General features: G+C 47.6%; 1 protein-coding gene across 13 annotated transcripts in view; it reads left to right on the plus strand.

The window, feature by feature from the left end:
• Positions 1 to 13,279, plus strand: part of FILIP1 (filamin A interacting protein 1) — a 206,951-nt gene that overhangs the window by 185,668 nt on the left and 8,004 nt on the right. For 12 of the 13 annotated variants that reach the window (XR_012126110.1, XR_012126109.1, XM_037012539.2 and 9 more), the window contains one exon: positions 2,035 to 2,092. Coding sequence is in view for 11 of the 13 variants with exons in the window: in XM_037012539.2 (XP_036868434.2) it covers positions 2,035 to 2,092 (58 nt within the window). In the remaining 2 variants the exon portion in view is untranslated. Of the gene's footprint in view, positions 1 to 2,034; positions 2,093 to 5,446; positions 5,492 to 13,279 lie in introns of all 13 variants that reach the window. The other variant, XM_037012537.2, reaches the window with a different exon arrangement.

Below are 13,279 nucleotides of genomic sequence, written 5' to 3' on the forward strand. Positions count from 1 at the left end.
GTTCACTTGGGACAAACTGGTGAATGAAATTACAGAAGAGCATGGACTCTTTAGGTATAATTTAAACTAATAGGCCAGGAATTGTGATTCCTAGACTCTGAACAAATTCTACAACATATATTGGAAATTCCTAAAGACAGGAAGCTTCTCATTTAAGCCTTGTGTCTTAATTAAGTTATTTTCCCATGTCTGCAATGTAATTTACTTGAACTCTCTGTGCACCAGCATAGATTCCAGACAGACTTCCCAATGTGAGTCACTCACAGCTTTGCCATTAAGCTTCTCGCCATCGCTCCGTGGGCGCCAAATGGCATTCTGAGTGACTCACCGTCTTCATATGGTTTGCTTTTGCTTTCGAGGTGGCACAGAGCATAGCTTGGTTATACAGGTTGTTTCTCTCTGATGATCTTTATGAAAAGATGTAGACGTGTAAGTTGTAACTTAGAGCAGATTTGCTGCTAGGACATCTTATTCCCATTTTAAGGGTGAGATTGAATAGTCTTACCTTCTATGTAACATTTTTGACTACTGATTAAACCCCACACACAAATGGGATTTCAAAACCACTAAGATCTCCAAGGCCTGAGTGATGGCCCACGTACTTCAGGCACGTGAGCTCCTCTAAAATCAAGGGACAAGAAGAAGTTTGGGACACCCCTCTTCAAAGTTGACTGGTGAGTTTGGTTCATGTGTGCATTGATTCGTTCAAAGCTTTCCGAGCGTTAGCTGCCCTTAAGCACCGGGTGAGGTGCTGACTGCAGAGAGGACCTTTAGAAGGTCTTGGCTTAGTGGGGGAGGCAGGATTGGTGCCCACCTGGTGGTTCTATGGTAGATGTACGTACAGAAGAACCAGCAGGGGAGGCTCCACAGAGGAGAGGGTTTTCACACATACTGAGAGATTTTCAACAAGGAGAGGGAAGTATGCAGAGAGGACAGTGTGCAGAGGTGTGGCGATGTGGAGGGAGCCTGGCGGGGTTTGGGGAATGACGGCATGGAGGTAAAATCCAGGAGCAGAAAACGGAAAGGCAACTTAGTGTCAGGTAACGGAGAGGTGTGTGCTATTATGAAGCTGACACTTAATCTCACAGAGCAGACGAAGGGACCCACTGAGAGTGTCATGATGGCCTCAAAATTACATTATTTATGTTTTAGAAAGATGTGTCTATAAACCAGTTTAAAGGATAAATTGTAGGGGACAGAGGCTGAGGACATTGACGCAGTGGCAGTTCTCTAGGCTTGAGATGGTGCAGGCTTGAACAAAGGCAGTGAAAATGAGGACGGAGACATTGAAGATTTCGTGACACTGAGTACAGAGGGTGACTCAGGTTTCTGGGCTGGCTCTCTGGGTGGATGGGATGAGAAACGTAGGGGACTGTTTGGGGACAATCTAAGTAATGTCTGGGGCAGTTATATTTGAGATGCCAGGGGCAGGCAGAAATGTCTAGCAGCAGTTGTAGGTACAGAGCTGTGTTTCAGGGGGGCCTTGAAGGCTGGAGACTCAGGGACACAGGGGTGATGACCCAGGGGACTCTCGGGGTTCATGTGGGACACGAAGAGGGCTGGGAAGGGAACGTGGTGACACCCCCATTTAGGAGGCAGGTAAGCTAGGACAAAGAGCCAGCAGGAGACTGAAAGGTGGGTAGGGGGTGAAGGGGTGAGGCTCAAGGAAGATACCCGAGAGAAGGAGGGGCGGCCAGCAGCGACAGTGTCCCGTCCTTGGGAGGTGAGAGGAAGCCGCTGCATCTGAGGAGGTGGAGATGGTCTGGGGCACGGGGGCGGGCAAGCTGCCGGAGCTCACGCGTGCAGGGGCGGGGGTGGGCCTCAGGGAGGGCTGGGAGGGGGCCTGAGGAAAGAAGCCTGGCATAGATGTTTGAGGGGAGGGACGAGGGTGACAGTGGCCTGGCCGTGGACTCCGAGCGGGCAGCGTGACTTCAGCGGGGCCCCGGGTCACCTGAGGGCCCGCTGCGCACAGGTACGGGCCTCTCCAGGCGGCAGCTCACCCGCCTCCTCGTGTCTCTCTGTTCTCTCCCGCAGTCAGGACAAGACGGGGCGTCCCAGCGGCCTGCACCTACCCGCATCCCCATGTCAAAAGGTATGAAAGCAGGAAAGCCAGTAGTGGCCCCGGGAGCAGGAAACCTGGCCAAACCCGAGCCTCGAGCTGGGACTCAGTCTGTGAAAATAGAGCTGAAGAAGCCCGCAGCCGGCAGCAAGGCCTCTCCCGGAGGGGGGACGGGCGGAGGGATGCCGAGGGGTACGTCCGCGGGCCCGCGCCTCCCCGGCCCTGCGGGCCGCCCGCTGCTCACCCTGCCTGCGCTGCCCGACCCCGGAATGGCCTCTGGGTAACCGCCTAACAGCCGCGCGTCTTCCCTGTGCCCCGAGTGTGGGCGGGTGTGCAACTAACCCGCCGACCCTGCTGGGCGCTGCGAGGATGCGGGGCCTGCAGGGCCCCGTCTGTGGTCCCAGCTTTGCACCCGCGGGGTGGATGCATCCATTAACCCACCTGAGCTTCTGTGGGGTAAATCTGGGGAGGAATCACCTCCTCTCCAAAGCCAGCGCCAGTAATTCTAATTGCGATTCAAATTCAGCAGGCCCTGTTCCCCAGTAATTGATTTTTCAAAAATTCTATTAGGAAATAGGAAATAGTGAACAATTGTCATTTGCCTCTGTCAAATCAATCCCGGATTTGCTTCATATCTTGGAAAAAACATCTGGTTATCACAGGGCCTGGTCTGCTATCTAAAATATTCAAAAACAAAAGCCTCAGATGATTTCAGGAAACAATCTGAATGTGAAATAAAATGGAAATGAAATACGGAACCCTGTAAACAGACTTTTACTTGCTTGTATCTGCATGATGCAGAGGTCTCAGCCATCTCCACGAGAGTCCCAAAATTTCGTAGACAATGATTTCAGAGCCACGAATGTCAGACTTGTGCTCTATTCAAGTGTGCAATTGGCTTAAAGTGTGCAGCAGTTTGAATAGAGCTGCCAAATGACCTGTTATAGCTCAACAGAGGTTGTAATGGATAGAAAATAGCCAAAAGTAAATTCTGATACATGAATTTCAAGGAAAAAAATGACATCAAATGTAGCTAAATTGAATTCAAATATTTTCCTCAGTTAAGTGTGGACCTTACTTGCAAATATAGAACCGGTTTGTGATTGTGTGTGTATGTGTGTGACATGGAGAAATGGATTAATATTCCTGTGTGTTTTACTTGTGTTTGTGTCACTTTCACTAATTTTAAGCATGTTTTAATAAGCATGAAACAGTACGTGAGTGCGAAGTGCCATGTGAGAGGACTGACCACGTGAAGGTGGGCATGATGCTGCATGATTCAATAACCGGAAATGAGCTCAAGGCTAATGACCCGCAGTGCAGCACCTGAGGTCCCGCGTAGGCAGCACTTTTGTGGACGTTTTTGGGCCAACTGGGTGAATGTTACAAAATACAATAGCTGCGAAGGTTGTTTTTCCACTTCTGAATTGTGAGGGTTTGAAAATTACTTGATTTGATAGCCCTTGTTCTTGATTTTTGGAAAAAAGAGCATTCAAAAGCAAAAAGATGTATATGATTAGTTTTGAACCCCATCATCATGCTTCCTGATAGAGTGGCTCTCCTCTGAGTTCGTTGCATTTCCCTTCCCTGTAGAGCTTGGACTTGAACTGTATGTGATGGTGGTAGAGGCCTCAGTGTTCACATCCCCTTTAATCGGAGCTCTGGCCCAGGGCTCGGCCGTTCTCAGCATATATGTGAAAAAGTGTTGAGCAACTGGCGGACATGCCACAGTAATGGGATTCCAAGCTAGAGGGAAGGACAGACCGAGAAAAAAATTTATGAAACATGATTCTGAACACATTTAAACAGGAGATCTTGCCATTTTAAATATGGACTGGTGTTTTTTTAAAGGGACATTCCCCTTTTATAAAGCGGACATCCATCCCTTCACGGACAAGAGGATTGGCTGTTTTCCGAATGTCTGCCTGGCGTTTAGGGTATTTTGTGCTGCTGGACCATAACATACTGCAGCCGAGCCAACCACAGCGTCAGGGGGCTTCTGTCAGCATCTCACTGTGGCTGCTGCTTTTGCTTTTATGTGCCCACCCCCCACGCCCCACACCATGCTCAGGCCGCCTCCACCTGGAAGCCCACCCACCGCGGGAAGGGTGTGGGGACAGGATGCTCACACGTCCGGATCTTGGAATAGAGCCACCTACAAAATACAGCTGCTAAAAAAACTTGGCAGAACAACACATACTTGCTTTCCCAAAATGATAAAGAGCAACCCCTCACAGCACTTTTTCCTTTGTAATGTTAGAACCAACACTACATTTATTGGCAAGCTTTGTTTTAAATGACATACTAGAGATGAAATCCACAAGTGAGAGAAGGTAGAGATTAAAGGCACTCTGACCGCAGCTCCCATTTTCAGGCGTAATATTTTTAAGGTGCAGTTTCATGTGCTTTTATAAGAGCAATGGGATTACGAAGTCAGTGTCCTTCCCCTTTCCTGGGACATTGGATCGCGTGGTCAGGGGTCCCGCCAGGCCTGCTGTGCAGCTGCTGCTCAGCACTCCCAGGAAGGGGTACCATCTCCACAGACTCAGGGTGACGGCTGCCCTGGGGACGCTAGGGCACAGTCTGTGTGCGGAGGAGGTCCTGGTGTCCCTGTCCTGAGAGTAATTGTCATGCGTTGACTGTTTCAGCCCCCTGTGATGGTGTCCAGTTAGTGGGCATGTGCCGGGATCATTCCTGCGAGTGCCACAGCCCTAAGGGTAATTGTCCTTTGTTGGCAATGACATTCCTGTCTGGGTCACCTGGTTAAACAGTAACTCTGTTTCTACTGGTATCATTATCATCTTCTCAGTGATGAGAAGTTGATGGGCGGAGATTTAAATGTATCGTTAGGATTAGGGTGTGGCCAGATCTCTCACTGGAATGTCTTCTGAAAGAAGTGAAGAAATAGCTTTGATGTGCAGTGTGGGAAGAGTATAACTTCAGGGAGATGGAAATATGTCTAAAAATGTAAGATGTACAAAGGTTTGGATTTCTCGTTCTCTCATGGATTCAGAATACTGGGGAAAGAGTGGGGCTCTCCTGATGGGGAAAGCCCCAGGGATATTAGGCCCGGAGAGCGTCCTTAGGTGGGAGGCCAGAGGGCAGAGAGGGGGAGGTAACGGGACGGGCACAGAGAGGGGCTCCCAGTGCACGGGGCCACGGCTCCTCGGAGCTCGGGGTTACCCACCCCCCTCACGCCGCTCGCCTCCTCCTCTGGCGGCAGCCCCTCCTGCCACCTGCCCCGCGCTCGGATCTGGGTGCGCTCGGACCCCTCCCTGTCCCCCGCCCGCCCCGTCGGCTGCCGCAGAGCCCTCGGCCTCCCGCTCACCGGGCCCCTTTGCCCTCCACTCCTTCTCATTTTCAGTAACCACTCCTTGTCATTTTCAGTAAAGTGAATCCTGTGCGGAGCTGACACACCGGCCGCGGCAGAAGGTGGGAACAGCTGCCCCTCCCTTGCCCCCCCGTCCTGCGGCTTTGCTCCCTGGGGAAAGTCTCTCCTGACTCTCAGCTGTTTCCTCGCGCACCGTCGCCCTGTTTCTGAGTCCTTGTCCCTCTGCCTCTTTGTTCATTGAATTTAGATGCTGTCCTTTGTCTTCCCATTACTGTTTGGATAGTTGAGGATCCGCCCCTCACCCTCCCAATATGATCACAACAAACTTTTGAATACATCTGCCACCAGCATTTGTGTTTCTGTATTGACACAGTCACCCTGTAAACGCACGCATTGCTCCTGCTGAGCCAGGCAGTGCCCTACGCGATGTTCCCTTCCTCTCGCCACTGTTCTTCCTTCAAAGGAACATTGCTTTCATTTTTCATCCACTTGGTTTCCTATGAATCTATTTTCATTTTTCCCAAATGGTCCCACATATCTGCCGAACACCGCTCGGTGACGTCTCCAAACACGACACGCGTCATTTTCCCCGGAGGCTCTCCTGAGTCCGCCTCTCCTGGGTCCGCCTCTCGGTCGCCCCGTCCGCCCTCTGCGTCCCTCCCGGGGGTCCTCGGCCCACCTGCCTGTCGCCCGTCCCCTCGGCCGGCCCCCTGCCGGCTGCTTGGGAGGCACGTGGTTCCCGGAGAGGCGTCCCTCGGCAAGTCCCCCGGGGGCGCCCTGCCCGCCCTGCGGCGTCGCTGCCGCTGCTGCCCCGTTGCCCTCTCTGGCTCCTTTGTCACGCGCGCGTCCCGAGGGCCGTCGTTCCTCCCGTGTCCACACGGTGCGCCCGCCCGGTAGCCTCCCGGACTCCCCCCCGCGGCCTCGGGGATCCCCTGGGAGGACGGGCCCTTCTCAGTGGCCCCTCGTCTCCCCTCCGAGTCCGCCTTCTCCTCCCCAGCAGGCAGGGGTCCCCAGACCCCCCAGTCGGGCGCCCTCAGGCTCCCCTTTCCCCTCGGCCTCCCGGTCCGCCCTCTGGCGGGTCCCTCGCGTTCCGACCCCCTCGCGGCTCCGGCCGCTGAGCGCACCCCGGCGTCGCGCCAGCCGCTGCCCTACTTCCCATCTGCCTCTCGCTCTGACATTCCCCTGCCTGGCCTCCCAATCTGCAGCCTCAAAACATTCTCATTCCTTTTTCATTTCGTTTTCCAAAGTGCACACTGATCATGTCGCTCCGTTATCTGAACACCCACCCAGTGCTTCTCATTCCTACGAGTGATGCCGACCCCCTCGGTGTGGCGCTCGGGCCCCCCGTGACCCGCCGTCCACGGCCCCGCCCCTCTGGGCATCTCTTCCTTCCCCATTGCGCGCTCCTGCCGCCCGGCACCGTGCACGGCAGGCCGGGCCTCCCTTCCTCGGCCTGCTGGCCTGTTTCTTCTCCCTGGGCTGCTGTTTTTCCTGCTTCTCCTTCCGGTGGTTGTGTCCTTCTCTGTTCAAAATCTTTTAAAAACGTTGACTCCACTTGGAAGACAAACCATTATTTCACAATCAAATCAGGCTTAAAGCCTGCCCATTGCTGTCAAAAACTTGGTGCTTACTGTCGAGAAAGAAAACCAGCAGTTGAAGGATGGCTGGGCCCTGGGGAAGAAAGAGGTGTTCTCGCTCCTTCCCTTCATGTGCAATGCAAAGCTGCAGGATGACGCGGAGGGCACGGGCAAGCCGTGGGTGAGAACCCGGGGGCAATGACGCGGTAGGGGTAGAGGAAATCAGGCACTGTCCTTCTGGGTGGTGGAATACGTCTATTCCTAACTTCTAGTGCCATGGCAGGGAACGGGTGCCAAACAACCAAGAGTCGTGGACCGGGAGTTGCCGCACCCGAAGCCATCACACGGTGGAGAACCGAGGGAGCCTGACTTGCCTGTGAAGGGGAGACATTCTTGAATGAGTCACCAGTGGCTGTTCCCTCACCCTGAGTCCCCCGCAGAGGAGCATGAAAGACCCTGAAGGAGGAGAATGTTTCAGGGGTTTGTCCTGCCCACAGGCTCGGGGAGGTCCTCCATGGCAGGCCAGAGAGGCTTTCTTCTTAAAAGACCAAAACAACAGCTCCCACAAGCAGGATTTAGATTTAGGGTCCATACGCAGGTGAACATCCGGAGAGGGTGAGCCGCTGAACGGCGGACCAGGAGACGGCTCGGGAAAAACCAGGCCAGGCCAGGCCCCAGAGTCAGACTGTTCCATTGGGCACGTGCGCTCGCAGCTGATGGTGAAGCGTTTAGCTGCAGCGTTTTATGATTCCGGCATTCCTCCTCATGGTCATAATACGATAGGCTTCTGCTGTTTAGCAAGCAACTTAAAAGATCCTGCCCTAGCGCTTCTCCTAAGAATGAATGAGTAATTGCTCACCTGGGAGAAGCGGTTTAGGCCTCTCTACTGTGCTAAGATTACGTACGTATGATGAAAAAGAGTTGCAAAGTCAGGGTCTGGTTATGGCTGAACCAGACTAGAGGCCAGAGGGTAACTGTCTTGGGTACTAAAGATGAAAACAAAACCAAATCAGAAAAATCCCAGGGTCTAGAGATGTCCAAGCATCCTATTAATGTTGAAGCCAGGTCTTCTTTTCTCCCCATACTTTATTCATGATTTCATGTGATGAAACAGCTTCAACTGAGCAAAGTGTATATTCATACGTAGACTAAAACACCCACACTCGTGGGGCCAAAATAATATTGCCAGGGGACTTTGAGACACTGAGATGTCTACATAGAAATTACATGTGTCAAAGTTCTCACAACAGCACTTTGATGACTGCTGTTTCCCCACCTAAAAAGTACAGGGTCCTTCTCCATTTTCTTCCTGTGACCAGCCAAAGACTCAGATCAATTTAGGCATTTAGCACCCATGTCCAAAAGGGTAGAACCTGAGCATGCTTTTTCCCACCATTTAGTTTTTGTTTAAGGTTGTTGTGGTGTGCGTGTTTGTTGAAGTGTAGTTGACATACAGTGTTACATTAGTTTTAGTTGAACAACATAGTGATTTGACATTTTAGTTTTTATTTATCACTAATGTTGTATGTGGGAGAACAAGTCCCAATTTGCTTGTATCTGGGGAACAGTCATCTACGTGAGAGATAAAGATTAGCTTGCCTGAAGAAGTTCCTGGTCATAACTGATTCTTTGTAACCTCTGCAGCCTGGCGAGGGAAGGGGTGATGTGGGCTGATGAAAGAGGGAGAAATGTTTTGGAAGGAAGCAAATAAACTTTGAGATGGTTGAGAAACTTCAAGACAGTTTATATCTCATCTGGTTCAAAAGCTTCCTGAGGCACATGACAACCCTGATTAGCGGAAGTATTTTTAATTAGCTGAGCTGAGTCCAACAGGAACACAAGTCCAAGACAACAGAGCCAGTTTATTGGACTTCATATTTAAAACAGATGCTTTATCAGAACAATGATTAATTTCTGCATATGATAACAGGGCTGAATGCTGAAGCAATTTATTAAAATGAGAACCTTAAGAGTCAATAATATCTAGGCAATCCGGCTTCTAAAAGGTATAGAGAACGTGGGACATTGTGCGGGTGGATAAACCACCCTGCAGGCAGCACGTCCAAAGCCGGGGTTTGGTAGCTGTAGAGTAAGAGCGCAGAGCCCTGAGCCAGCGCCGCGCCCTCCAGCCGGGCCCCAGGGGAGCCGTGGAGCATGGGAAGCGGACCGTAAGCCAGCGCACGGATGCGAACTCCAAGAGGAAATACCTCCCCTAGGGATCTGGTGTGCAGTTTCCTTTGGTGCACAGCCCTGCTCGAGACTGAACTGCGGCTGTTTCCTCTTTGGCGTGTGAACTGAGAGGCTACCAAAGTGATCTAGGCTCGTTCACTAGGAGCATAAACACATGCGCTGCCTGGAAGGCAGGCGCCGACTTCCCAGGAAGTACACCTTTCCTACTCAGCAGCCAGAGCTCCAATTTGCTGCCATGTTGCCCCATTCTAGCGCTCAATAGTTAGACTCCCTTAGATTTCTCCCCAAGTCCCGCCTTGGGTGGTACAACCTTGGATCTCAAGTCCCCTGGCTGGTCAGTAATTTTGAATGACCCCCAAGGAGACTGAAGACTTAGGAAGGTCAGAGTCAAGTGTGATTAGCAGCTGGTCGTAGCGCAGCTTCCTGTCCTCGGACGTTATCTGTGAGGAGGCACAATGAGAGAGTGAATGTAGAAGCCGCATCATTTCACAGTATCACCAAATCACACACAATGTTATTAACAAATAACACATTTAATTGGTTATCTGAAGTTCCTTAAGGAAAGAAACATACAGGTCACTATGCAGAGAGACATATAGAGGAAAATGTGTGTAAGTGCTTTAGGTAAACTGTTAATGTCAAAGATATATAAAAAGGACACTGTCCCCATGCATATACGTTAAGATATAGGGTTTTTTTCTTCTTCCAATTAGAAGAAGGGGACTTAAGTCGCTAAATGTCTGCACATCAGGGGCCCCCAAATTTAAGTGCTGTGCTATCTTGAGTAAGATGATGATCTAGGTGGTAATTAACTACAGACCCTGGTCTCAATCTGTCTGTTATGTACTCTATAAACTATTAATGTCAGAGAAATGGTAAATGTAAACAGAGAAAAGTTATACAGAATCATACATGGTTTTCCTCACATCACTTTAGGAGCCCCAGATGACCTCTTTGGGTCTTACTCTCAGATGAAATGAATGCAGAGGAGGAGATGGAATAAGATTTGCTCACTGACTTTGTAACTCCAATAAAATTTGTAATATTATTTCACTGTACTATAAATTATAAAAAAAAAAAAAAAAAACAGGAGGAGACTTGGGGACTCTGCCCTTTTTTTTTTTAAACATAAATCACAGCATGAATCCCCAAAGCATTCTTGTGCTGGCAACTGTGGACTCTTGCAGCGTTTTGCTGTGTGATGAGTCACCTCAAAATTTAATGGCTTAAAACATTTGTTATTTTTTAGTTTTGTGTATTGGTTGGGTGACTCTTTCTGAGTCAGAAGATCTGGGAAAACAAAAAATAAGCAAACATAGATTTACCAAATATGTTTAATTAATTTCAATCAATATCATATAGCTATATCTAGGGAGAAGATGAAATATGTTTCTATCTATATAAAACAAAATAACTTGGGCTTAATTGTATTCTTTTAAATAAAGTTTAGGTACATATATATTTATACCCTCTTTTATTATTTAGTAGGATTCAATGAAATAAACTCTGTTGTTCGATATTGTCAGATTTTTGAGACAGTCTTTTAAATAACATAATCTGGTCTATATATATATATATATATATCACACATGGATTTCCAGTTTGCTAATTTAAGTACAATACTAAAATGCAATGGTCCAATCAAAACATAGTTTCTTCTGTGTATGGACCCTTGTGCCATATGTACGCTCATCAAATACTGTTCTGAAAAGCTGTTGTTTATTATGGAGTCTCCAGAACGCTAGGATTAAGCAAAGACAGCTCTAGGAATTCAGGGGTTTGCATACTTACAGTGCGAGAAGGGGTCAGAGTGACGCGAAGCATTAGCCCCCTGGGGACTTGGGACATGATCTCTGATACCTTCATTTTGTAGTGAGGAACAAAGGCAGAACCGTTCTCAATTACATACATACTAACAGCAATTTGGATTTTACTCTTTTAAATTTCTATTTTCTATTTTTTTGTTGTTTCAATACCTATCTTTTTAAAATTAATTTTATATATTGAGATTCATATAATAATGCACAACTCTTAGGATCCAGCTTGATGAATTTTGACATGTGTATACACTCAGGTAAACACAGTGCAGGTCAAGAAATCAAACACTGTAAGGATAACAAAGCATTATGCATTTATGGTTCCTATATTTTTTTAATGGAGGAAAATGGGGAAGATATTTTAAATCTGTTAGGGAGATTTCAGGCCTATGTCTTTTTACTCTTTGAAGCCTACTACAGAAATTTTAAAAAAGAAAGTGTTGAGTGGGAAGCAGTATTTGAGTCTTAGTCTGATTTTAAACTACATAATAGTTTAACTATGTTTTTAGCTTTTGCCTGAAGATTTTGATATAGTGGAAAAAAATGAGATAATGATTTTGAAGGGCGTTTGGTATAGTTAAAAATAGTATATTTCCTTAAAAACTTTACAAAACCTTCATAGCTAAAAATTGAGTATATAAAACATTTATTAGTGTTTCATATAACTTCCTTTTTATCTCCATTTGTGTTGAAAGGGTGAGGGAAGGAAGGTAACATTGCCACCTAGTGGTCATCAGGAAGTAAAGCTAATAAAACCAAATGACGCCAAGTTTTCTTTTTGAGATCATCCACTCCACGTGATTAGCGTGCACCTATAGGGTCATGACATACTGTGCTTTAGTTAAGGTTTACTTAGATGTTAACGACCCAAATAAACATAAAACTTAGGTAGCAAGCATTTGAAATGGAAGTGGAAATAACAGGTGGAGATTTCCTCGTGCTAGAGATACACCCTGGCATTTGCTTCTGCATGTCAAACACTACCTACCATATGTTAACAAGGAGACGCCATTGGACCCTGTTATTTCTTCCCTCTGCTCTTTTTTTTTCTTTTTTTTTTTTTAGTATCATTAATCTACAATTACATGAAGGACATTATGTTTACTAGGCTCCCCCCTTCACCAAGTCCCCCCCACATACCCCTTCACAGTCACTGTCCATCAGCGTAGTAAGATGCTGTAAAATAGATACTTGTCTTCTCTGTGTTGCACAGCCCTCCCCGTGTCCCCCACTACATATGTGTGCCAATCGTAATGCCCCTTTATCCCCCTTATCCCTCCCTTCCCACCCGTCCTCCCCAGTCCCTTTCCCTTTGGTAACTGTTAGTCCATTCTTGGGTTCTGGGATTCTGCGGCTGTTTAGTTCCTTCAGTTTTCCTTTGTTCTTATATTCTACATATGAATGAAATCATTTGGTACTTGTCTTTCTCTGCCTGGCTTTTTTAACTGAGCATAATACCCTCTAGTTCCATCCATGTTGTTGCAAATGGTAGGATTTGTTTTCTTCTTATGGCTGAGTAATACTCCATTGTGTATTTGTACCACATCTTCTTTATCCATTCATCTACTGATGGACATTTAGGTTGCTTCCAGATCTTGGCTATTGTAAATAGTGCAGTGATAAACATAGGGGTGCATCTGTCTTTTTCAAACTGGGGTGCTGCATTCTTGGGGTAAATTCCTAGAAGTGGAATTCCTGGGTCAAATGGTAGTTCTATTTTGAGCATTTTGAGGAACCTCCATACTGCTTTCCACAATGGTTGAACTAATTTACATTCCCACCAGCAGTGTAGGAGGGCTCCCCTTTCTCCACAACCTTGCCAACATTTGTTGTTGTTTGTCTTTTGGATGGTAGCCATCCTTACTGGTGTGAGATGATATCTCATTGTGGTTTTAATTTGCATTTTTCTGATGACAAGCGATGTGGAGCATCTTTTCATGTGCCTGTTGGCCATCTGAATTTCTTCTTTAGAGAACTGTCTGTTCAGCTCCTCTGCCCATTTTCCAATTGGATTATTTGCTTTTTGTTTGTCGAGGTGTGTGAGCTCCTTATATATTTTGGATGTCAACCCTTTATCGGATCTGTCATTTATGAATATATTCTCCCATACTGTAGGGTACCTTTTTGTTCTGTTGATGGTGTCCTTTGCTGTACAGAAGCTTTTCAGCTTGATATAGTCCCACTTGTTCATTTTTGCTTTTGTTTCCCTTGCCCAGGGAGATATGTTCATGAAGAGGTCACTCATGTTTATGTCCAAGAGATTTCTGTCTATGTTTCATGACTTACATTCATGTCTTTGATCCAT

This window comes from Manis javanica, chromosome 16, assembly GCF_040802235.1.
Source record: "Manis javanica isolate MJ-LG chromosome 16, MJ_LKY, whole genome shotgun sequence".
Classification (NCBI taxonomy): domain Eukaryota; kingdom Metazoa; phylum Chordata; class Mammalia; order Pholidota; family Manidae; genus Manis; species Manis javanica.